The sequence below is a fragment of the Mustela erminea genome, chromosome 12 (genome assembly GCF_009829155.1).
Source record: "Mustela erminea isolate mMusErm1 chromosome 12, mMusErm1.Pri, whole genome shotgun sequence".
Lineage (NCBI taxonomy): Eukaryota > Metazoa > Chordata > Mammalia > Carnivora > Mustelidae > Mustela > Mustela erminea.
Genome location: NC_045625.1, coordinates 50043684 through 50070869, shown reverse-complemented (window position 1 = coordinate 50070869; position 27186 = coordinate 50043684). Strand labels below are relative to the sequence as shown.

Here is a 27186-nt window from a genome sequence, read left to right as displayed (position 1 = left end):
TCCCTTTGATTCATTAAATTTCCTATCCATAGAATGGAGTTTAACTTTCTACCTTCAATTCAGCATCTATTATTACCCTTAATAGGCTTCCTAATAGTACTCGAATTCTGTCATCTGTTTGGGCCCAATATGTGCAATAGAAAAGAGGAGTTTATTTAACCTTAACTGTTTTGCTTAATTTCAGCCACTGGGGGAGAGGGGGTTGGCAAGAAGGAGGGGGCAGGCCGGAGAAGAATAAAGAGAAAAAATGAGAGATTGATAGAAATTAAAAGGACACCAGATATTATGACCAGGGATATCCAAATTGCATACACTAGGGGAAGGATACTTTACCTGGAGGCAAAAAGAATAAATATAGAATACTAAGTAACATCATATTCATGTACAATCATCAGCTGAAACCCATAACTACATAGGCCAACCTTAAGTAGCTGCACAGCCAATCCCTACCTCTGGGCTTTCAGGTAGGTCTTACGGGTCGAGACTGATATCTTTTCCTAGCGGGAGGAAGTCACCTGTTTGGGAACCTGGCTCTCCTAATAGTGTGTTTCACTGTCTCTGTGAGAACCTTTTACCTTTTTCTGTAGACTGTCCCCTTTAGTTTTTTAAACTACTACTATTGACCCCACTATTTTCTAGCTATGTGACACTGGATAGGGTTTTCAATTTTTCTGGGATTTCGTTTGCTCGTTTATGATGTCAAGGGGGCAGTGCCTGGAACAGAATAGGTGTTCAATAAATATTTATATCCAACAAATGTCTAAGGTGTCCTTCAACTCTAAAATTGAATGTGTGACCCTGAGACAGAGAGCTTTTCTCCTCCACATATGCAGTCAAAACCCATTTTGCTGCCAGATAGGAAGAGGAACAAAGGCTGCTCTTAATATGAATGGTTTTAAAGAAAAACGTTGTTATTCTCCAGGCCCCCATCTTGCAACAGACATCTGGGTGATATGAGCGGATTGAAGAGCTTTTGTCTGTAGCCAAAATAATTCATAAATTCCCAGCTCCAGGGTTGTGTCGGGTGAGGTTGTGAGAGTCCTAGAGTTTCATAATATACATTTTCCTCATGGGGAAGACGGAAAAGTTGGACTTGATGTTGCTAAAACACATTTGTTTTTATTCTCATTCTTTGCCTCTTTTGGCTACTGAGCAAATGTAAGATCATTTGCAAACCTTATGGCATGTGTATATGTATAAAAAAGTACATGTCCTTCCTGCTAGTGGATCTTGAGCCAAAGGCAGCAATCCCCCTACCCCATACCCCGCCATCTTTCAGAGGGAACAAATGCATCATGGTGACAAATATAACTTTGAGTAAATAGGTGAAAATAAACAGAATCTGTTAAAAAAAAAAAAAGTCGTAGCTTCCTTCCTCTGGTAACTATTTTGTTTCATTTTACACTTTTCGTCTTCATTTTATTATAGAAAGATTCCAATCAGGTTTCCAGGGTCAAAACTTAGAGCAAATATTAGACCAAAAGTTCTCTGTGGTCTCCTGATAGCATTTCCTTCTGTTCTACAGCTTCTCTCTTTCTTTGACCCACTTTCCCTTCCTCCCTTCCTGACCTTCCTCCCCCTCTCTCCTTCCCTCTTTTCTTTACTCAGAAAATGCTCCTGGAGTGCTAACTATACACCAGGCCCTCTGCTAAGTCCTGGGGCTGAGAGACATAGACGGCAGGGGGAGAAAAGCATATAAAAGAAACAAAAAACATGTTTTGTTTTTTTAAAGTGAAAACACCCCTGGACAGCTAGAGGACTCTCCTGGTCCTTTCAAAACCTGACCACATTGTTTGTCACCTACGATATCCCTCCGTGCCCATGCCCAACTAGCAAAACTCTTACTGTTATTTAAAGTTGCATCCTCTGCTGTGTCCCTCGGTCTCACTTTGCTATACTTTCCCACCACTTTGAGTTTCCTTTCCATGACCTGGCATGTGTTAGAGTTATGTGTATGGCATTGTCCCCTGCTACATGATCAGCGTATGGGCACAGGCTTTATCGTGCTTGTCTTTAGATCTTCTGCCTGGTACACAGCAGGTACCTGCCCACTTCAGTGTTGGACACATTTATTGAATAGAATATTAGGGCCAGGAACCTGTTGTAGGGCTGTTTCTGGAGTTACCTCTTCTTCCATCACACTCTTGGGACACATGGGGCCCATATGGGACATCGTACTTAAAATACTATCTTTTTAAGTACTTTTCTCTCACCACCTTGTCCCTTTGTCCAACTCCTTTTTCATGTAGTATCCAGACCATACCCACTAGTTGTTGACTATGAAGTAGACACTTGTGTGTTTTACGTGGGCTGGTGTGGATTTTTTTCCAATGAAATTATGACATAGAAAGAGTCAGAAAGGTCCTCATTTTTCTATCTTTCCCAATGCCTTGCATAGTACTGGTTCAGGTTGGAGGCTCAATAAATGTGTTAAGAGACTATGAATCTGAGAGCCTTATACAAAAGCTTGTTTGCCAGAAACCCTGCACGAGGGTTCATTTTCCCCATCAGACTGCTTACTGTACGTTTTCTCATTAAATTTTCTGAGCGGTATGCTTGGAGCAGTTTCTGGCATCATTAGAAGTTGGGCATGATCATTGTGGTTTACATTGTCATTGTTATTGCTTTCGGCTTTTTTGATTGCACGGGCATACTCCTCATTTTCAGAACCTCAACCCATATTTGTGAGAACACAATGCCTTGTTGTAACACGCCTGTCTTTGAAGAACAGGCAGAGATATGTAAAATCATACTTGTTTGGGGGAAAAAAAAAAACCCTTGGCAGGGATTTTTGTAGTTGTAATTAAGAACACACCAAACACTCATAGTAGTAGCAAATAAACCAATTTGAAACTCAGGGGATAAACTCCAAAATCCAGCCTACAATATCCTCACGTGAGTCTAAATTTTAATTGAACAGCTCTGCAGCCTCTTAGCTGCTGCTAGAGAATCTATAAAGGTTAGAGAAGATTTCCTTAGTTTCCTATGGTAAAGAAAGGATCAAACAAGCAGAGGGAATGTCTTCTTAGAATGTTTTCTCCAAACCTACATCATCTCCATTCATATTGAATTAGTTCTTGACATGAAGTTTTAACCCCCTCTGTATGCATGAACTGAGGTCTCCAAGCTGGTAGAGTATTCAGAATGTTTTTATAATGAGAGATTAGTATAGAGCAGAAGTGGTGAATTATAAAACTAAGGTTACAAAAATATGCTGTCTATGCCAAAGGAACACTTTAAAGTCGAGGTCTCCATTTATGGCACCATTTTTAAAATTTGGGTCTCTGCTCCCCCGCCATTCTGTTTAAGATTGCTTTGAAAATGCAGCTTTTAGGCCAACTGTTCTTTTGGCATCTGAGGCCACGTTAGAGCGTCTGGCAGATGGAGAAGAGCTAGTGCGACACTAGGGCTGTGTCTGTTCCCAGCCAGCTCACCTACTGATGGATGATGCCTGGCAGCCTGCCTCCTTGTTGTTTGTTGTATTATTACGACAGAAAGCATTTTCAAAAGCTACATTTATCAAGCTGTCATAATAGTTTGGCTTGTGTATCTATCTACTCAGAAAAAAAAATAAATCTCTCCCTCAGCCCTAATCTGTTTGAGCCACGTGAGACATCACACGCAGAAGGGGCAGTCCAAAATGAACAGGGCATCCTGTGTGAACGTGAGGACCTTTCAACTAAATGCCTAAAAGAAGAGATATTTTTTATGCTTACATTTGAAAGTCCCACAGCACACAAGACCTGTCTTTCCCTTGTTTCAAGGGTACTTTTTTGTTGCGGGTTGTATGTGTTGCAGATGCATTATTTCTAGAATTTAGGTGACTTTGTCGAAGGAAGGAGATTTAACCTCAAGGAGGAAAAACACTGAAGTTTGCCACAAAGAAGGTCAAAGAGATTTATTAATGTTTAAGATCTGTTTTTCTTTAGCAAGTATCATCGATCAAGCATTACTTGTTTGTTTTTTAAGATTATATTTATTTATTTGAGAGAGAGAGAGAGAGAAAGCACAAGCATGGGGGGGGGGGAAGAGGGAGAGGGAGAAGCAGACCGCCTGCTGAGTAGGGAGCCTGGTGTGGGACCCAATCCCAGGACTCAGATTACAGTCTTAGCCAAAGGCAGACACTTGACCCACTGAGCCACCCAGGTGCTCGAAACATTACTTGTTATGGAGAATCTTGTAAGCAAGTTTCTTATTACTTGAGATAGGTCTGGGAGCTCATGGCTGTTGGAGGTGGGTAGAGAGAGATTCAAAGTCTGTCTGGAGTAAACATGCACTCCTTAAATGTGTGTTTAAAATATTTCATATCTAGTGGTGCCCCGTGGCTCAGTAAGTTAAACATCTGGCTCTTGATTTTGGCTCAGGTCATGATCTCAGGGTCATGAGTTGGAACCCTGAGTCAGGGCTTGAGATTCTCTCTCTCCCTCTCTTCTATTTCCCCCCAACCCTAACCCCTGGTCTTGCTCCTTCTCTTTCTCTCTCAAACCCCTGGTCTTGCTCCTTCTCTTTCTCTCTCAAATATTAATGTTAATAAAGCACTCACTGGGGTTGCATACTAGAACATCTCCAATTATTCAGAGGTATGGTATATAATGACTATATATTGGTCATGCAGATAACATGATTATCTGCAGATCTGTTTTTATTGAGGTATAATTAACATATAACGTTGTAGAAGTTCAAGGTATACAATAAAATGTGTTGGTTTGGTGGTTTTCCCCCTCATTTTTCTCATCCTCTAGGCCCCTTGCTTTTGCAATCATCAGCTCATTCTCTATATTTATAGGTCTGATTCTATTATTTGATTATTTCTTCATTTGTTTTGTTTTTTAGATTCCACATATGAGTGAAATCATACGGTCTTTGCTCTCTTCTCAGGCTGACGATTTTTCTTAACATAGGATCTTCTAGGTCTATCTGTGTTGTTCCAAATGACAAGACCTCTCCTTTGTTATGACTGCATAATATTCCATTGCATATATACATCACATCTTCTTCACCCATTCACCAGTCATTGGATACTTAGGATGCTTCCCTATCTTCACTATTATAAAAAGTCCTGCAGCAAACATAGGGATGCCTATATCTTTTCAAATTAGTGTTTTCATTCTCTTTGAGTAAATACTCAGTAGTGGAATTATTGAATCATACAGTATTTCTATTTTTAATTTTTTGAGGAAACATCCTATTGTTTTCTACAGTGGCTGCACCAGTTTACATTCCCACCAGCAGAGCACAAGGGTTCTTTTTTCTCCACATCCTCACCAATACTTGTTATTTCTTATCTTTTTTTAGTCATTCTGACGGTTGTGAAGGGATATTTCATTGTGGTTTTGATTTGCATTTTTCTGATGAGGAGTGATGTTGAGCATCTTTTCATGTATCTGTTGGTCATCTGGATGTCTTCTTTGGAAAAAGGTCTATTCATGTTCTCTGCCCATGTTTTAGTTAGATTGGGTTTTTTTTTTTCCTCTTTCCTTCCTTCCTTCCCTTTTTTCTGTTGAGTTATATATATTCTTTCTATATTTTGGATATTAACCTCTTATTAGATATAGCATAAAAATTTTAAGGCATACGACATGTTGATTTGATGCATCTGTATCTTGCAATATGATTGCCACTTTTGTTAATATCTCTCACATGTCACACAGTTATCATTTCTTTTCTGTGGTGGGAACAATTTCTCCTAGAAACTTTAAAGTTTATGATACAGTGTTTTTATCAATAATCACCAGGCTGTGCATTAAATTTCCACCATTTACTTGTCTACCAGTTGCCAGTTTGTGCCCTTAAACTACATCTCCCCAATTCCTCCACACACACAGTCCCTGATAACTACCATTCTATTCTGTTTCTGGGTAGATACTTTTTGAAGAAGGGGTGGTGCTGAACTTGCTCCTCTTGCTGGGATCAAGCACCACACCAAGAAAGTTTCCTCATGAACCAGGCTCACTTTGATTCTCATGAAAGACATTCTAAATTGGAATTAATAATGATTTAAACATGGAATAAAATGCAAAACACTGAAGGCTTACTTTTCTTAAACAAAAGAGTAAAACAGAGCTAAAGGAAAGAAGAGAACATGGGGCTTAGGGCACCCACCACTTAAATGTCCTCTGACTCCTCCTTCTCCCCTATGCAAGGCGTGATCACTGCCAACCATCTGTGATGTCCAGACTCTAGTTCTTCTAAACCCTAGGATTTATCACCGGTTTGACCCATGGATGAGGACAGTGAGCATCTGAGGATAGGTTTATACACAGTGTCCAGAGGTTCATGTAACCTCCTTATTTTTTTTTTTTTAGTTTTGCAATTTTTTTTAAATTTTTTATTTTTTATAAACATATATTTTTATCCCCAAGGGTACAGGCTGTGAATCGCCAGGTTTACACAGTTCACAGCACTCACCAAAGCACATACCCTCCCCAATGTCCATAACCCCACCCCCCTTCTCCCAACTCCCCTCCCCCCAGCAACCCTCAGTTTGTTTTGTGAGATTAAGAGTCACTTATGGTTTGTCTCCCTCCCAATCCCAACCCTCCTACACTGTTGGTGGGAATGCAAGCTGGTGCAACCACTCTGGAAAACAGCATGGAGGTTCCTCAAAATGTTGAAAATAGAACTGACCAGCAATTGCACTACTGGGTATTTACCCTAAAGATACAAATGTAGTGATCTAAAGGGGCACGTGCACCCGAATGTTTATAGCAGCAATGTCCACAATAGCCAAACTATGGAAAGAACCTAGATATCCATCAAAAGTTGAATGGATAAAGAAGAAGTGGTATATATACACAATGGAATACTATGCAGCCATCAAAAGAAATGAAATCTTGCCATTTGCGACAACATGGATGGAACTAGAGTGTATCATGCTTAGCGAAATAAGTCAAGCAGAGAAAGACAACTATCATATGATCTCCCTGATATGAGGAAGTGGTGATGCAACATGGGGGCTTAAGTGGATAGGAGAAGAATCAATAACCTCCTTCTTAATGACCAAGTTGATTAGTATCAAGTGTTGTTTCCTGAAAGAACTTCTTACGGTAATGTGTCTGTGGAAAATGAAAAGCAGACCAATGGTGCATCTGTACTTGGTCCTCTTAAGTGTTCTCAGAATTTGTTATTCCTCTTGAGGTCTTTGTTTAAAAAAAAAAAATCTCAGAAATGTAGAAGTGCTTTAACTGGCTCCTTGGGGACACCAGTGGATACTGTAATGCTCAAATTGAAGTAAGAGAGGAAAACTATGCTACAGTACTACACAAAATCCTGGTTCCAGCTGTAAGTCTGCTTATCTTGTCTAATCTATGCTCATTTTAGGATCCACAATCTAAAGCACCCAGAGTCCCTCCATCAGCTTGAACTGCTGATATGGTTTTATATCTGTTCTCTTATGAAGAGTTCATGGTTTCCTTCCAGGTAACTAAAAAGAGAGCATAAGCAGATGAACAGTCATATTTTAAAGTTCTTTGTCCGAGTCTATATTTGAGAGCCAGCAGGTATTCCAAGATATACTGTAACCTGTTTTGACTGTCACCTGTTTTGAGCAGCCCTCTTTGGTTTTGGGAAAACAAAGGCAAACTCCATGAGCAGTATTTTGAAATCCTGGAGTCTGAAACACACAGTTACTACATTTTCCTGAAACTCTTTACTGTCACCAAGGATGAGTCTGGTTATGTCCCCACAAGAATCTGTTTGCTTAGGGAGAAAATGAGAACAATTTTGAGGTAAAAATGGCTGTGCGTTACTCTTTTTTTTTTTTCAGTTTTTAGTGAGAGATAAGTTGAATATGCCTCCCTCTTTTAATGTCTTAAATGATGTAAGTGGGAGGATGGGGAAGTATGGGACCAACAAATTGCTAAAGCCTGGAAAGAGCTTTTCATTTTCCCTGTTAATTTATCTCTTCTGTGGTTGTCAAATTATAGTAATTGAAACTAAGATATCAGGATTTTAAGAATTGGAAGAGTTTGGATGGTTTGTTGTGTGTTAATGAGAGACCAATAAACTGTGCCTCAAGCTTACACTAATCTCATTATAAGTGAATTAAAGTCTGAATAATTCAGAAATAATAGCTTGTGATTGAGATGATTTCCATTTTTGAGAGGAGGAATTAAGTCAAAATTAATGACTGGCTAGGACTAAAGTGCTAAAATAAGTAAGTAAGTAAGTAAGTAAATAAGGAACTTCCCATTACAAATCTGGTTTGGAATATATTTGAATATTTGCATTTTGTTCTTTCATACTTGAACCAGTTCTGAGTCCTTAACTGGTACCAGTCCTTAACTGGTACAGTCCTCACTAAACACAGCCCTGAAACTTCTCTATAGTTTAAGTTGAAAGGATGCATTTACTTAAAAATCTCTGTTATCAGTGGACTATAACGTGCTTTGGAAACCATTCTGGATTGAAATTTCTGTTTGTTTTCATTCCCAGAGGTGAATTTTATTTTGCTTAGATGTGAAGGAAACCATTTGGCTGTTTTAGTTAATGAACTGCTAAAGAAAGGAAGAAAATATTTTTTACTGCTTGACCCTCAAATGAAGCTTTTGTGCCCAGATAAATGCCTTGGATGAAGAAATTCACACTTGGCATGAATTAAATCCTTGTGGTGGAATAGTCACTTCCCTAACTTAAATAAAATTTATATTCAGGTTTAATAAATTTGAGCTTTTAAAACATATAAGCTTCTCTGCCCTGCAGTTCTTTTCATGTTACATTTCATAGAGGTTCTCTTGGAGAGGTTCACGATACACAGTGTGTGTGTGTAGGTATCTTTTACTTACTAAAAGTGAATTTACCAGAACTGAAGAGCAGCTGATAAATTGATAACGGTAACAATAAGGTGCAGTTAAGCCCCAGGCCAACTCTCTGCTTGGTTTCCCAGATTTCACCTAGTGTTAATATTTTACACACTTTTTTAAAAGATTTTATTTATTTGTCAGAGAGAGAGTGAGCACAAGCAGGGGGACTGGCGGGCAGGGGGAGTGGCAGGCTCTCCGCTGAGCAAGGAGCCAAAGGCGGGATTCGATTCCAGGATCATGACCTGACCAGAAGGCAGACACCCAACCAACTGAGCCACCCAGGTGCCCCAATATTTTACACCTCTTAAGCACATCTTGTTCTTTTTTTGTTGTTTTACATGCTCCAGAGTTAGACAAATCTGGGTTCCAGTCCCTGGTTCTCTCTCTTCTCAATTTTCTCATGTATTAAATGGGAATAATAAAAACGTGGAGAGTTGTCAGAAGCTTACTGATAATGTACACAGAATATGGAACCCTGGTCCGGATACCTACAGAAGGCACTCAATATATCATGCAGGCTAGAATTACTGTTGTTACCCACAATTTCATAATGTCTTTCAGTAATGAGGACCTTTCCAAAATCTAGCATTACCACTTTAAATCATATTTCAGTCAGTTATGTGAAATAAATAAAGTAATACTCTATAGTAAAGGCGAGGCTTAAGTCAGGGGAAAAATTATTTGTAAATCAATATGAGGTGTTAGACAATTATCAGACGTTCTTTGAAAATTGCAGCAAGTATTTCTCCTTGTTTTGTGTTTGCTTTTGCTTTTGTGAAATAAGAAGGATTTTAATCAGTCTTTTATATTATGTGCCTTCATCTCCTATTTTTGTTTTTTACTTTAAAGATTTTATTTATTTATTTGACGGAGAGAAGACAGCAAGTGAGGGAACACAAGCAGTGGGAGTGGTAGAGGGAGAAGCAGGCTTCCCGCTGAGCAGGGAGCCCAATACGGGGCTCAATGCAGGACTCGATCCCAGGACACTGGGATCATGACCTGAGCCAAAGTAAGACACTTAACAACTGAGCCACCTAGGTGCCCCATCTCCTATTTTTCAAGGATGCTTTTAAAAACGTGTGTTCGTGGTTGCAAATATATGGGAAAAGGCTCGTTGAGGTTAATGAAGTGGGTATTTTTCTGCTTGTTTTGGTTTGATATTCAGTAAATGATATCTTGATAATATCTCCTTCGCATTTGAACAGAGCTTTTATAAATTATCTCAGCTTGTGATCACAACTTGGTGCCTCACCATCCCAACATACATTAGACCTATGAGAGGGGTAAGACCTTGAGAGGACAACAGGCTTATACAAGGAGAAGAGCAAAGTCTATGACCTACATCTTCAAATTCCTAATTTAAAAATGTTTTCATTACTCCTTTTGGGGGATAAGGCTAGGAAAAGAAAATAAAATTAGGTGAAAAGCATAGAGTCTTAAGGTCTTAATGATTAACACCAGAGTTCACTTTTTTAAAAGCAAGAAGTCATTGTGTCTCCTCGGTTTTAAAACATTTAGTGGTTCCCCTTTGTTGCCAAGTTCAAAATTAGAAGGTTTTTCTCTCATCTGCAATTCCCCATATAAACCCCCAACTCTAGGAAAACCAAGCCAGACCTTTTTATATGTCTATGCCTTTGCCTGTGGTTTCTTCTCTACATATTCTTAACCTTCTTTCCATATTTATTATATTTTTATAGCTATTATGCCATTAATTGATCAAATGTCTATGTAATTCTTACTGTGTGCTAGGTACCATAGGAAGTGCTTCACAGATACTAACTCAGTTAATCTTCATGATAATCTCAGGAGATAAGAAATATTATCCCATTTTACAGATGATAGATCTGAGATATTGAAACTGCAGAAGAGATCAAGATTCCAGAAAGAGGATTCTGGTTTCAAAGTGGATGCTCTGAACTGTTACACCATGTCACTTATGTACTGTGAATTGCAAAACTGAAAAACTTACCACATTCAGCCAAGACCAGTGTCTAAATGGCATGCTACCTGAGGCCTCTGGGTTGTAGAATTCATCACCTTGCAAATTTACTATCGACTGGAGCCTAGTTATCATCTTTTTAGACTCAGAAATCAGGTATATTTCAGCAATCATACCAAGAACAGATCCTCTTCTTAGAGGTAGGCTCACAATGACTTGGTCCATGAGATTAATGTTTCAAACTAGAATGCTAGTGTATTTAGTAACTTACAATGAAAAATAGGACTACTACATGAACCAAAATACCCCCATCAGCATGACAAGCACAGTCTGCCTCTCAGCAGTCCTGAGAAACCAGATCATTCTTGGCAAGATGTTTGGTCAACATGGCATCATAATGAGGGTGTTCCTGGGATGAACAGAGCATTCTTTGGCATCACCAAAATTAGTATGAGGTGTCTATATCATGATAGCGACAGCCTTGCCAATGGGACCTAGAGGACATGATGTTCATTGACCTTTCGCCTGGGGCATTGTTGTGGGGGGCACTGACAACCATATATCTCTGTCATTCTCTTCTTTTCTATGATTGTAATGCCTGGCCAGCCCTTCCTTGCCTTTCCCACATTCTATTGTTAATGCATGTTAATAACATCAGACTGGTCACAGTCAGGTCCTTAGGCTGGGACCTTTCTATTTCTTGAAGATAGCCTTTGTGTAATTGTATTTTCAGATGCTATTCTATTTTTGATAACATCCCCAAGACCTAATACATACTATTTAGCTTTTCCTACACTGAATTATAATGACATGAGTGGTTTTCTTAAGGCCAAGGACAAAATCATATTCATTCTTCTTTGTATTCTCAGAAGTAAATGCATTGCCCAGCACATAGTAGCTCAGTGGACGTTTGCTGGATAAACAAGTAAATTAGGTAGTGGTCAATCCTTTTGATTATGAGTGTAAGCTCTGAAGCTGGATGGCCTACCTTCAAATCTCAGCTCTACTACTTAATACTTGTGAGATTTGGGCAAGTTACTTAACGTTCCTAAGCTTCAGTTTTCTCATCTGTAAAATAGGTATAATAATAGTGCCCTATTTCCCAGGGTTCTTGAAAGGATTAAATAAATTAATACATACAACAAACTTAGAAATATACTTGGGATTTCATAACTATCGGTTATTAGTATAATCATTCTCTCAGCATTTTATAACATATTTTTACTTGTTTTGTAAAAAAGTATGATTTATTTTACAAAGAGCAGAGTACTGCTATCCTTGTTTTTTAAGTGTCACCTTTGAATATTTAATTAAAAATTGGCTTGGTTCATAGAAATTGAGTAAAATGAACCTCCCATGTAATGATGATGGGAGTGCGGAATGATACAACTTTTACGGAATGCAATTTGGCAATATTTATCAAAAGCCTTATAAAAGCTCATTCCCTTTATTTCAGTATTTCCCCCCTAGAAATTTATCTATCCTACCAGCCATAGTCAGAAACTTAGATAAAACATACACATGGACATAGTTTATCACACTATCATTTATCAAACTGCTAATTGGAAATTACTTAAATGACAAGTCATGGAAGAATGCTTACACAAATTATGTGATCTCATTTAACGGAATATTATGTAGCTCTCAAAGTTGTGTCTTTAAAGTTATTTAACAGTGTGGGAAAATGCTTCCAAAAATTTTTAAGTGGAAAAACCAAACTACAAAATGGCATAGGTGATGTGATTTCCTCTGCACTGAGAAGAAATCAATAAAATCAAAATAATAGGGATTATCCTTAGATGAAGCAGTTCTGGGAGATTCTGTTTTTGTAAACTTTCTTTCCCAAAACCTCTACAATGACTGTGTATTTTAGAAGTAAAAATAATTCCTTAAGAACTATGAGATTTCATGTCCTTACATGTGTAATTTTAAGACATGTTTATCAAGTCCCATTCTTACCATATTCCAGACATACATTTGTTCAGTGAAACATCTCTTCAGTCTTATGCCAGCAATAATTAGGAAGGCAGGATTCATTTTCAGTAAACCTTGCATTAATATTTATTTGGTTAAATAAGCACTAACTGTAAGTACTTATTTTGAAAATTTCTGGAAGCAAAATGAATGCTTAGTTTCGCCCTCATGGAGAAATCCATTTCCACACACAACTTCTTGAGATCTGCTATTTAATATTTGATACGAACTTTCCTAAGAACATTGTTACTCAGAAGAAAAGACTCTTACTTGTATTAAGAGAAACTTGTTTTTATTTTTATTCTCTTTTTTTTTTAAGATTTTTTATTCATTTATTGACAGAGAGACACAGTGAGAGAGGGAACACAAGCAGGGGGAATGGGAGAGGGAGAAGCAGGCTTCTCGCTGAGCAGGAAGCCCGATGTGGGACTCAATTCCAGGACCCTGGGATCATGACCTGAACCAAAGGCAGACGCTAAACAATTGAGCCACCCCGGCGCCCTGAAACTTGTTTTTATAGGCAAATAGATTCAATTTTGAGCCTTTCACAGGTAATAATGAATCTGTTTTTTCTTTTTGTCCTCTAGGAGCTGTGAGGGAAGAAATATCCGGTACAGAACATGCAGTAATGTGGTAAGTATTGAGCTTCTGTGACTGTGATAATGTATTTTTTTTAAAGCTTTGGAATAAAATCTATTTTAAAATTCAGTAAATGCAAACAAAATACTTGAAAAGCAAACTTTTTTTAAACTACAGATATTATATTTTTTTAAGAACTAAATAACGTTAAGAAGTTTCATGTAACCTGAACAAGAAATCAGTTAGTGTTTCTGTAAGTTATATTTCTCACCCTATAGTGATAATGCAACCTGAAAAAAAATAGGTATCTTTAATGTTCCTCAATACAAACTTTCAACTGAAACTAACTAGACTATTTCAAAATAGGGACTGTATTCTGTACTTCTTCTCTGCTTTCGGACTTTTCACATCTAAGTGTCTTGAGAACCAATAAGAGGAATGATAAAAAGGAAACTACTGGGGTCTTGTGAAATAAGTATTAGTTGATCAAACTCAGATTTGACAAGTTCATTTATCCATTCAACAAATACTGTTCCATGCCAACTCTGTGTGAGGCACTATACTAGTACAAGGGAAAATAACATGTGGTCACTGTCTGGAAACATCTGTGATAAAGTAAGAGATGCAGAGAGAGAAGATAGATGTGCACTTAACCACATTCTAGCACAAAGTATGACAAATGCTCTAAGAAAGGGATAAAATTCTTTGTGGGTTAAAAATGGAGAGACATCTAAAGCGTCTTCAAGGAAAAAAGGTTTTAGATGGGGCTTAGAGGACCAGGAGGGCTGTGACAGATTGACAATGAGTGTGAGGGGGTGACAGTCGGTCCAAGTAAAGGGGACACAAAATGTTGAAGGTGTGTTCTGCACACAAATTTGGATAGGATTGTGCCTAGCAGTATAGAAGAAAATAATGGAAAAATATATTTTGAGGTTACACCTTGAATGGATTTGAATGCTACTCTTCCAGGCTATATTAGTTCAGTGAATGATGGGGGATCACTAGAGGCTTTAGAGCAAAAGGATGGTATTGTAGTTTCTTTCACTTCGAGAAGATTAATTCTGTAATGATAGGAGGGATGTTCTGGAACAGGAAATGATGGGGAGCCGGATGCAATCAGGTCTTAAACCAGAAGGAAATAGATGAAAGAGATAAAAATCAAGGTCACTTTCCAAGACCTAACAAGCAATTTAAATTAGAAAGAGGAGTTGAGGTGAGAATAAAGGAAACAGAGGGGTGTGTACAAATTTTGAGCTCTTGCATTGGCCCATGTCTGTTAGAATAGCCCTTTCCTCACTATCTACATGACTGGCCTTTTCCTTATTCCAGTCATCTCAAATGTCACCTCCTCAGAGAGGTTTCCTTGGTCCCCTCATCTGATTGCTTGTCCCACTGCCCAAACCCTTGTCTCACAGCAACCTGGCTTCCTTTGCAGCACTTTGGCTTTCTTCGTAGCACTAGTCTTTACCAAAATTTATATTCTTTGATTACTTGTCTGTTTTCTGTTCTCCTACTTTAGAATGCAAACTCTATGAGGATAGGAGCCTCAAGTATTGCCTTGTCCCCTTTATCCCCCCATGCCTGGAACTGTTGACTCACACATATTAAGCATATGGTAGAAATTTGCTGAATTTAAATGAATAGTCAGGCTTCTGAAAGAATGGTGGATATCATGACCAAAACTAGGAACATTGGGAGGAGGTTTGGGAGAGGGAAATGACAAGTTTGGTTTAAGGACCCTATGGAGTGTGACATGCAGGCTGGACTTGTAGGTGTTATAGTCAGCTGTGCGATGGGGATTTGATCTTGGGAAAGGGATCAAGGCACAAGCCATAGAAACACAAATAAGATGTATAAAATTTGAAGATTGGGAAGCAATGTAAAATCATAAGAGGAGAGAAGTTCTGTATTGAGATAGAAAGAAAAAGACTGCCAGGTAATCCACAAAGAGAACCATGAGAGAAGTAGCAGAAGAAATAAGAATTCCTGAAGGTGTTCAGTAGGATCAATATTGCCGATAGGTTGAACACTGAAAAAAAGCCTGCTGGGGCAATGATTTCTATGGTGTACTAGGAACAAAAATCAAGATCGCAGTGGCTAAAAAAGAATATCAATGGGAAAATGGAGTCGATGGGTATAAGCTATTCATAGTATTCACAGAGGTATCTCATCATCTGTGGAGTCCCATAAAGGTAGGTGGGTAATTAGTCTGTTTGCAATGAGTAAACCTTGAGAGAGAAGTTGACCTAAAGGAGAGACTGATCATCTGAGGAGGTGAAGGAATAGTTCCTTCCCAAAGGAGATAATAGGTAATAAGAAGAGGAATCTTGGGACGCCTGGGTGGCTCAGTTGGTTAAGTAGCTGCCTTCGGCTCAGGTCATGATCCCAGGGTCTGGGATCGAGTCCCACATCAGGCTCCTTGCTCAGCAGAGAGCCTGCTTCTCTCTCTGCCTCTGCCTGCCTGTCTGCCTGTGCTCGCTCACTCTCTCTCCCTCTGTCTCTGACAAATAAATAAAATCTTTAAAAAAAAAAAAAAAAAAAGAAGAGGAATCTTGGTAAAGGAAAAGACCATAGGCTTCACTCTGAGAAAATAGAAGCAAACTGAGAGAGGAAGCATGAGGAACTAGAAAGACTTTGAAGAAATGTTGAGTCTGCTCGGGATACACAGTCTCAAGCTTCTCTGTAGAGTTTTCTCAGTCACCTGCTGAAAGTGGAGGAGGTGAGTTGAACTTGAAGACGTAAGCAGGAAGACCCACAACAGCCCCTGGGGGAATCAAGTGGAAACCATCAAAGCAAACAGGGAATGGTTGGGTGTCAAAGAGGGGTTCAACTGAAGCCAAAAAACTTGATCTGGCAGAGAACAAGGGGAGAAGGGCGTTAGGACTTAGTCCAGTGGTACAGCAAGGCACTGGGGCAGGAATAGAGAAAAACTGGCCTTAGAGGTGACCTGCAGCCAGAGTACAGATGAGACAGGCTGAGAGAGAGACCAAGATGAATGAAAGTATATATATTTTTTTAACCCCCAACCAGGGAGAGAGTGCATGCAATTAGAAGGCATGATCATTGGGAGTCAGAGTTATTTTTCAGTGGAAAATTTTGCCTAGTTCATTTCTTTATTTCCACTGAGGATACCAGGAACTGCATAGGTTCAACTGCCAGTAGGTTAAAAAAATTAAATCTGTAGTTCTTGAATTTCAGAAAAAATGGCATTGACAGAGTTTTTTTTAGAAATGGTATAAAAGAATGATTAATAGAAATATACTTTAGCTCATTGGTTTTCTTTATTATCCTTTGTAATGTAGTGATAGCTTGTATATCACTACCATGATGTTATTTTTTTTTTTTTAACTCCCATGATGTTATTTAAGAATCTCCATAATGTCCATTCGGGTTCTTTAGAGCTTTTAAAATAATGGAAAGGGTCCAAACTCTCCTATGCAGATGAATGCCTAAAGCATCATGAGCAGATGTCTGCCTACCCTTTCCTTAAAGCTCTTCAGAAGCAGCCTACAATTTCCTTCCTATCATTATGAGCATTCTCGTGGACAGATGGAGGCTGAGACTCTGACCTAATTTTATTTAAAACCCATTGCGTTACCTGCGCCAACTCTTTATAACTTGTAGAATCAAACTGACCCTGAGTCTTATTATGAGAATCTGAAGTTTTCAAATCATTTGAAGCTTATTATTTTTTTTTTTCTGGCTTTTGGCCATGACAGAAGCAGCATTGCCAAAAAGCAAACGAAAAATCCCTTAAGAAAGAATCTTTTCATAATCACATTCCAGTTTCTCAAACTAAGAAGTTCAGGGCAATTCAGTTAAATATTCCGCTTTTTTTTTTTTTTTTTTTTTTTGGGGGGGGGGGGATTTATTTCTTTTTTTTTTTTTTTTTTTTTTTTTTTATTTCCAGCATAACAGTATTCATTATTTTTGCACCACACCCCGTGCTCCATGCAATCCGTGCCCTCTATAATACCCACCACCTGGTACCCCAACCTCCCACCCCCCGTCCCTTCAAAACCCTCAGATTGTTTTTCAGAGTCCATAGTCTCTCATGGTTCACCTCCCCTTCCAATTTCCCCCAACTCCCTTCTCCACTCTAAGTCCCCATGTCCTCCATGCTATTTGTTATGCTCCACAAATAAGTGAAACCATATGATAATTGACTCTCTCTGCTTGACTTATTTCACTCAGCATAATCTCTTCCAGTCCCATCCATGTTGCTACAAAAGTTGGGTATTCATCCTTTCTGATGGAGGCATAATACTCTATCCCCAGGGGTACAGGTCTGTGAATCACCAGGTTTACACACTTCACAGCACTCACCAAAGCACATACCCTCCCCAATGTCCATAATCCCACCCCCTTCTCCCAAACCCCCTCCCCCCAGCAACCCTCAGTTTGTTTTGTGAGATTAAGAGTCACTTATGGTTTGTCTCCCTCCCAATCCCATCTTGTTTCATTTATTCTTCTCCTACCCACTTAAGCCCCCATGTTGCATCACCACTTCCTCATATCAGGGAGATCATATGATAGTTGTCTTTCTCTGCTTGACTTATTTCGCTAAGCATGGTACGCTCTAGTTCCATCCATGTTGTCGCAAATGGCAAGATTTCATTTCTTTTGATGGCTGCATAGTATTCCATTGTGTATATATACCACATCTTCTTGATCCATTCATCTGTTGATGGACATCTAGGTTCTTTCCATAGTTTGGCTATTGTGGACATTGCTGCTATAAACATTCGGGTGCATGTGCCCCTTTGGATCACTACGTTTGTATCCTTAGGGTAAATATTCCGCTTTTAAAAATAAATACTTGTTTTGGAAAAACTCAAGGGTCTTTTGTTAGCTAAGCCTCCAGGGTCAGTCCTTAATCCCTGACAGCTTCCTGAGGCTCTTTTGACCTTCTTCTCCACAGATTCACCCTCTTTTCCTATTCTTTGTAGGTGCCACATAGGACATTTCTTTAGGTCCTTATTCTCCGAGGGTGAAGAGGCGAAAGTATCTCCTTGCTTTTCTAATTTTTCTGTGTTGCCTGAAAAATCAGTTCACGTACTTTGATGGTTTCCTTGTTAATCACTCTTTATTGACACAGGCAGTGTCAATAAAGAAGGTTCCCATGATGTTTGCCTAGTTCTCGTAGTCATGCTACCTTCTTCTTCTTTTTTTTTTTTTTTAAGATTTTATTTATTTATTTATTTGAGAGAGAGACAGCATAAGAAAGAGGAGGAGCAGAGAGAGGGAGAAACAGGCTCCCTGCTGAGCAGGTAGTTTCTCCCTCTCTTTCTGCCTGCTGCTCCCCCTGTCTGTGCACTCTCTCCCCATCTCTCTCTCTGTCAAAATAAATAAATAAATAAAATCTTAAAAAAAAAAAAAAGACAAGTACTGTGAGAAAATCAACATGGGACTGGAGATGAGGGTGGCCTTGTCCAATCCAATTTCATAAATTGAGAAATTTTGCAGTACTCAACAAGTGCAAATTTAACCAAGAGTAAGTAAACCTGGTTATTTATGAATGAAATAAAAGCTATTTTTCTTTTAAAAAAACAAACAAACAAACAAAATATATATATATATATGTTCCCCCCCCAATAACTACTAAGTCACTAAGATGCAAATACCTATTGAGTTGTTTGGACCTAATGACTTAATCGATGGAATTGCTGAGATATGACAGGGGCTATGAACAGATGAAGCTTAGCAACCTCTATCACATGGTGGGCATTCAACACATCTGGTGAATGAATGATGAAATCCTAAATAATAAAACATTTGAGTGGAGCATTTCCAAAATGATAGGAATGTTTCCAGGCTACAATGGGAAAGAGTGTTATAAAAAATGGAAATGCGGTTTGTTGAACAATTTCTGCTGTGACCCACTGTGTCCCACGCACTTTTTCTAGCTACAGAGAAAGGTAAGCCCCTGCTCTCATGAACTTACTCTCTAGTGAGAGAAAGCAGGTTATAAACAAATAAAGAGAAGTGTGACAATTTCAGAGTCAACAATTCTGAAGGAAATCAAGCAGGGATGGCATAAAGACTGACATGGGGGAAACTGCTGTTGGGGGGTGGGGGTTAGTCAGAAAATTCTCTCTGACCTGACCTTGTAGCCCCGTTAGTACATGTGAAGGGAGAGGCATGAACTAACCCAGTTTCTTGAGGCTCTGGTAGGTCAGTTTATGAGGAATGGTACCAGGTATGGTGCAGGGAAAGAGGTGCTTATCTGTGCTGAGGAGCCTGAACGTACCCCCAAGTGTCATCTTTAAGGGGCATTTGTAACTTCTAAGGGCAATGGACATTGTTTGCAAGAGGACCAGGAGGCTGACAGGAAGGGGATTGCTCTAATCACCCCTGCCTGTGTATTTCTCTTCTCTCTTCTCCTAGTCCCCAGAGCCAGTCAGTCTCAGACTGAAATACATGAAGGGCAGTGGAAGGTTCTCTTAACCTCAAGTAACACGTTTCTTACCTGAGAAAGAAATTCTGAGGGAAAGAATGTTGGTTTCTTCCTAATAAATGTTCAAAACCCTCCCCCTACTCCAGGGGACTTCCAGAGAGAGCCCTGGGCATCCAGAGTGGTCCTCCACAAGGCTGACTAGACTAGGGAGCGCTGGACCTAAGAACTGTGCTTCCTGCAGGATCCACTCATGATTCCCTCCTTAATGATTCTCCTAGCTAAAGAGCAGGAATTTTCCTTCTACAGTAATCTTCCCTGAGACAGGAAGCACTCTCAATTTAAACTCTGACAGCAGAGTTTAAATGTCTCTCCCAAGTAACTTTATTAGGACTTCAGTTGTAAGTTAATATGACAAAATAGCGGCTAGCCTCCACTATCCTTACACATGTGCATTTAACCTTGTAATGGCCATCTCTGAGAGGCCATCGAGATGTGTGGGTAGGAACTGAGAGCGATTTAAAGGACACACTTCACTTTTCAACTCATGGACATGAAGGACTACAAAAATATTAGTCTCTCAGTGGGCTGCCACTTAGTAGTTACATGCTTTTGAAACAATTCATTCATCTCTGTTTTCTTACCTGTAAAAATCCCCTTCTTACATATATGCAAAGAATGTTTGTTAATACAGTGTCTGTGGTAATTGAAAAACTGGAAACAAATAGAAAGGGGCTGGTTAAATAAACTGTGGTACGTCCATATCATGGAAACTCTACAGTCACTAAAAAGCATTAAGTTGGGTCTGTCTGTACAAGCCTGTGAAGTTTTTCCAAGACATAGTAAGTGTGAAGGAAGCAGGTTGTGGAGTAGTATCTTTAATATGATCTCAGTCAGTTTTTAAAAGTCTCCACCTGAGGTTTGTCTGTTATGTGGCATACCGTAAGGTCTTGAAGGACCATATCAAACTGATCACAGTAATGACATTATGCAGAGAGAGGTTTTGAGTAACTTAAGAAGGACTTTCCTTTTTTTATTCTGTATACCTTTGTAGTACTTTAGGTCTTTTACAATGAACGCATGTATTCTTCTCTTACAGGTATAAGTTTAAAAATATAGAAAAGAAAATGAGGTCAGGGCAAAGTAGTCTGAAAGTCATGGAATATATAAATTTAGTTTTTAAACTTTGGGGGAAAAATTCACAGTTTTTCCGAGGGTTACATGTGGAAACCTCTAAAACGCAGTGAGCATGCTCAGTTATGTTGACTCTGCCCTCCCTCAGTCTCTTTGTTCAATTCCCCCTTTCTGCAGCAAAGTACTCTTTCCAGGAGAATACCCTATTTATAAAAGTGAAAATTAGGTCACTCTAAATTCCTGAAGGTCAGCTTCACTGTGTGATATCATGGAGAACTTTTCTTGATCATTTTACCACAGAAACAGGCTCCACATATCCTAGAACAAGAATATTAGTCCTCATCTCCGGCAGAAGTGCAGGCTTATAATGCCCCTTCCTGTGGATGAAGTATAGGAAAACAGACTTTTATTTATTTGAGAGAGAGAGAGAAGGAGAGCACAGATGCATGTGTAGGGGGAGGGGCAGAAGGTGAGAGAGACTCTCTGCTGAACAGGGAGCCCCACCCAGGGCTCGATCTCAGGACCCTGAGATCTCAACCTGAGCTGAAATCGAGAGTCTGATGCTTAATTGACTGAGCCATGTAGGCGCCCTAGAAAACAAGACTGTCTACACAGTGCCCACTCCATAGGCTGAACAATTATGTCTCTGGCAGCTTTATCACTTGGCTGGTCTTTGGCCGGACAAATGCTTGGTTGGAATTGCTATATATTCTCAGAAACATATCCCAGCAGACCAATCAATATCCACCCCCCAAAGATATTGAAGAGTCTAACAAAGCTAGAATGAATGTAGAATGGTGACTTAGCTACTTGTAGGGCTTTATGGTTTGTGTGTGTGTGTTTTTTTCCTTTCAACATTGGGAATCACTATTGCGGAGACAAAAGGATGTTCTTTAGGGAACACATTTTCAGGGACATCTTGATTTTCCTGACATGGATCATAATTCTTTCTATTTGTGCTGAAATTAGTAACAAAGGAAAATAATAAAAATAATAAAATGTAATATTAATAATATTAATAAAATATTAATATTAAATTTAAAAAATGATAATATAAAAAGGAGGTAAGTAGTGATAAGGGACTTGTATTGTTTCCCTGCGGACAGAGTTCCTGTCCAACCTCTGTCAGCATGAGCACTAAGCAAGTTTGAGCAGCCGGCTAATGAATTCATCTCTAAAGCACAAGGATACAGCATGCCATGTGGATAACTAGAGGTTGATTTGGGTTCAGAACACATCATTTCTCTTTCAGTAGTTCAATGCTGAGCCTTTAGAATTAAATGGTTGAAGATATCTGCAGCAATTACTCCAGGAAAAAAAATAAAAAGCCCTCATATTTTATGACGAACTGTTTTATCATTTGTGGCATAAAGAAATAAACATTTTTTTAATGATTCACAGATTCCTTCATTTGGTGGATCTGGTGGATATAGATCTCTCTACAGTGCTTGCTGCCAGGCAGCCAGCCAAGTTTTTTGGGGATTTTTCCCTCCCCAGCGGGTTGGGCCCTTCTGCTTTTCTTCTCCCCTAGGCCTTCTTTTGACTGCTGCACACATTTCTTTTCTTTTTAATGCTTTTCCTGACATGTCTTTATCGGACCCCTCCGAAGTCTCTCTCTACTTTTCCTTTCTCCTTAATGTGTTCTCTTAATGTGTTTCTTAGCCTCTGCCTCAACTTTTTACTCTCTGGAAGGGGGGGGTGACATGAACATGACTCCATGGGGAGAACACGGGCTGGGCAGCTCATCATTGCTCACTCTGTGGTTGGGCAAGTTCTTTGGACTTTGACTCACAGCCCCAGTTTTCTCAGTCATGAAGTGGCAACAAGAGGCGTGTTCACTTCCCACTACTCCTGTACAGAAATCCGTGCAGTGGTGTAACTGCATGGGATACAAACAATGAATTCTTGATCCTTCTACCACCTTCTGTTGGCGAAGACAGGTAAGGAATGGTCTTCCCAAAGAGCTAAGTTCCTCAGCTGGGGATGATCTTGCCCTCATCCCTAACTCAAGATAACATGAAGATTTCCAAATCGTTGGGGAAAATATAAAAGGAAATATATTGTTATGACTAATTTCTGCTGTTGACATCCTTCTGGTGTATTTAAAGGCTGTAGGGAGTTAACCCCCTCAGCTGGTCACTGTTAGTTCATTCTAAGCCAGCAACATCCCACAGAGACTGTCAGAGGGAACATTGACAACACTTGTAAATAGCCTTTGAGTGACACGAGCTGGCCTCCCTGAAGTCACATGTTCTAGTTCACACATGTTCTGCTAAATGATAAGAACTCAGAGTGCCTCACGTAACAGCCACGCTCTTTTCCTGTGACTGGATAGCTAACGGTCAAGCAACCACTTTCTTAAGGCTGTTAGGATGGACAGGAATTCCTACTTGGTCCACCAACCCAGAATTTGTTTTCTTCAATAGTCATGATCATTTGCTATATTGAAACTCTGAGGAAAAAAGGCAGCTAGACCTTTTGCAAGTGTGTGTCTTGTTGTTAATGGTCCAGTACTGGCTTGATTGATTTTTGAAGGGAAGAAAAACCCTTTCATCGATTCATCTGATGCAGGGGTTTGAAGGATTGTCTACCATTTCCTAGAGTGTTGGGATTTATCAGACTAGAAAAGCCGGTGTGAGTGCCTCTCCCAGCTAGCTCCAGGACCACATGAAGCATTTTTCTCCTCTCTGCGCAGGAATCTCTGTTGAAAATGACTAGAACACTGATCATATGCCTCACAGGGATCCTGGCAAAGTCCTAGATCTATAGAAGAGAAGGATTGGAAAGGAACTCCATTGTTTTGGTTATCTGCTCAGGGCCAGGCCGAGTGCTAGTGACTAATTCATTTAATTCTCATATCACCTTGAGAGTTATTACTTTGATTTTACAGATTAACGTATCTGGACCTTTAAAGAGATAAAATACTTTATCTAGTGGTTCCACTGGTGCTGCTAGGTTTCTATAAGGCCAAAATCCATGTTCTTCTCAACACAATGAAAAAGGGTATATTAAGGATATAGACTGACCCATTTAGCAAATAACAAGACTACCACACCAAAGGGTTAAGACTCAAGCATCTTTACAACATATTTTTTTTTTTTAGAAGAAGAGATATTCAATTAAGTTTACTGTAGCAATTACAATTCTTGAAGTCGAAGTATAGGAACTGCTGAGAATTTTAAATGTGCAGCTCAAATGCAACCGAAGAGGCAAATTTAGGTATCTTGCTGAAAACATCCCCAATTCCCTCTCCTTTGAGCTTCTCCTGTCAAGAGGCTATAAATTTACGGAGTCAATACTTCTCAAAACCTACTCTCTCAAGTCCCAGTTTCTGAATTACACAAAATGCATGCTGGCCTCTGGTGACCCAGAGAGAAGCTCAAAGCGGGGATTTGACAGTGACTTTGAAAGAAATTACTACTGCAGTTCTTCCCTTGGCAGAGTGCCTTGTGGAATGAAACGAAACAAGCTGCGATGCATAGGTTGCTAACGTGCAAATACTTGTCTGTGTTCAGTCTGCTTTCCATGAGACTCGAAATGATAAGCAACACCAACTCTTCCAATTAACACCAAGATGTGTTGAAACTCAGGCACCATCAATTCTACACTTTTTCCTCTGAGAGATCACTCCCAGACCTTTGTGCTGAGCTTCTGAGTGAAGGCCGTTATTCAATTAGCCCACTTTCCTACTGTATTGTGCTTCTACGAATCTGTTCTTCGTATGCTTTTCTCTGCATTTTTAAGCATCCTTCTGCTTTTTAGAGGAAACTGTGGAACTTACAGAGGCTATCTTGGAGGTTTGGCTGTATTTTTTTCATTATAACCTCATGATGAGCAAAGCTACACATGGCTCTTAGGGTACATTTAACTTAGGCTTCAAATTGCTGTGAAGTGTGTAAACCTGGTGATTCACAGACCTGTACCCCTGGGGATAAAAACATATGTTTATAAAAAATAAAAAATTAATTAAAAAAAAAATTCTGTTTGAATTCCTGAGTGAAATATGGTCATCACAGAAGGATGGGGAAGTGAAGCATCATTTAGGTGCCTTTGTCTTCAAATCTTTGCCCAGCAAATGTCCTTCAGAGCTCATTTGTTCTATAATGTACCATTCTCCTTCTCCCAAGCAATATATTCTTACAAAAACTCCTGCTCTCCACAAACAAAAGATTTTAAATGATGTATCACTACGTTTCACAAAGTGGAATTTATAACTTTTTAATTTTTCTTTTTCCTCCTTCAAAATACTGCTGGGAATTTTTTTACTTGGAATGCTTATAGATCCTGAAAAGCAACTTGGACAAAACTCTCAATCCTTCTAGAACTGGAGTTTGGAAAACAATTTTCAGACAACTTTCTATGGAGCCACCTTGCCCTCCTTGCTGGGTGGTGAAGGTTAAGCAGCCAAATTTCTATGAACATCACCCCTACTGCCTTCCGATCGCCTCTGCTCTTACATAAGATTTTTTGGGGCGTGGGAGTGGAGGGTTGTGGAAATAGCTCTGCAACAAAACAAGAGTATGAAACCCCCTGCTTTATAATAGTCCTCCTAAAAGGTCTTCTAGTTTCTGATTATTTCTAGGGAAGAACTGTGTCCATCTTATATATATTTATGTGCAAGGCTAATAGCAAGAGCGTTTCTTATAAGCTGATGTGTACTTTCCTATGACTTTCATTCAACTTTATTGACTCTGTGCATGCCATTATGCTAGGAGCAAATGACAACAAAAAGATTTGTTCAGGATTGTCTACTCTTAAATGTTTTGAAACTGAAGCCGGGAAGACAAGAAAGCCAAAATACACATATTTACAATTCCATGCAGAAAAAGATGTGAAAGAAAAGTGTAAGGAAAGAACTAAGAGAATTTCAGATGAATCTGGTATTCCCTCTGTTTCCAAACAGGCAGTAGTGTCAACAATAAAACCAATGACACAGCCAAGTTCAAAAGCAAGAGTAAAAGGTCCATATAACAAAAATGGAGCGTACGAACAAGATCGCAAGCAGTGCTGATGGTCACGGGCTTTTGGGATTCATAACTAGAAGTAAGCAATGATTAGCCCCTTCCAAGGGATAACCAGGGCTAAATTTACTTGTACAGGAGAAGGAGCCCCTAAGCCAGGTATAGAACTTCATGTCAGAAGCCTGGATATGCTCTTCGTGTAGACAGTAGTAGCTGAAGTTTGGTTTGGTTTGGTTTGGTTTCAAATGATGCCGTCTTGCCTATAGTGAGAGCTTTATCTGAAACAGTCGGTCTCCAAAGGCTGTTAGACATCATGGACTGAAACTACCAAAGGATACTTGGGCTCATGATTGGGTTTGCAATTTCCTCATTATGGATTAAAACCCCAACTTTCAGGGGTGCTGCAGTGGCTCAGATTGTTAAGCGTCTGTCTTGGGCTCAGGTCATGATCTCCAGGTCCTGGGATCAAGCCCCACATAGAGCTCCCAACTCAGTGGGGAGTCTGCTTCTCCCTCTTCCTCTGCCTCTCCCCTTCCTGTGCTCTCTCTCTCTTAAGTGAATAAATAAAAAATTCTTTTTAAAAAATAAAGTAAAATAAATAAAACTCAAAATTCCAGCCTGGTAATCTGATTCTGAACTGGGAGCTGTATGAACCACATGGAGATGATCACAAAACTTTTAGGGCAGTTGGAGACAAAGAGGAAAAACAGGAGAAGCAAACCCTTTCCATTGAAACTAAGTCTACAAATATTTCAAATTTCCAAAATATCAAAATTTCAAAAAATTTCCAATAAATAACTATATCAAGAAAACGAACAAAATTAATATTCACCCCAGATAAAATTTGACAAATGAAACAGTTTTATTAAGACTTTAAAGTTGATACAGTCAATCCTTATTATTTGTGGATTCCAATAATCATGAATTCACCATTTCTCTAGAAATTTGTCCCTGGCCATTTGCAGACATGTGCAGAGTGGCAAAAAATTTCAGTTGTCCAGCCAGCACATTCCCAGCTGAGGTGGTGCCTTCTTGTTTCAGCTCTTCTACTATAAACAAGTGTCTTTTTCACAATTTACGTGATGCAAATTTTTTACATTTTTCTGTTTTTTTAATGGTGATTTTTAAAGTGCCCCCCCCAAGCATAGTGCTGAAGTGCTGTCTGGTATTTCTAAGCACAAGAAGGCGGCGATGTGCCTCATGGAGAAAATGTGTGTTACATAAGCTTTGTTCAGGCATGAATTATAATGTTCTTGGCTGTGAGTTCAATGTTAATGTATCAATAGATATTAAATAAGGTGTCTTTAAACAGAAACACACATAAAACAAGATTATATATTGGTTGGTTGGCCGACGTATGAGCAGAGACTCATTGGGACTGTGAGCAATGATAGTATTTTCTAA

At 39.2% G+C, this 27186-nt stretch overlaps 1 protein-coding gene across 3 annotated transcripts in view; it reads left to right on the top strand.

The window, feature by feature from the left end:
* Positions 1 to 27186, top strand: part of ADAMTSL1 (ADAMTS like 1) — a 920800-nt gene that overhangs the window by 577477 nt on the left and 316137 nt on the right. For all 3 annotated transcript variants that reach the window (XM_032306889.1, XM_032306886.1, XM_032306887.1), the window contains one exon: positions 13302 to 13347. In XM_032306889.1, the coding sequence (XP_032162780.1) occupies positions 13302 to 13347 (46 nt within the window). The remainder of the gene's footprint in view (positions 1 to 13301; positions 13348 to 27186) is intronic.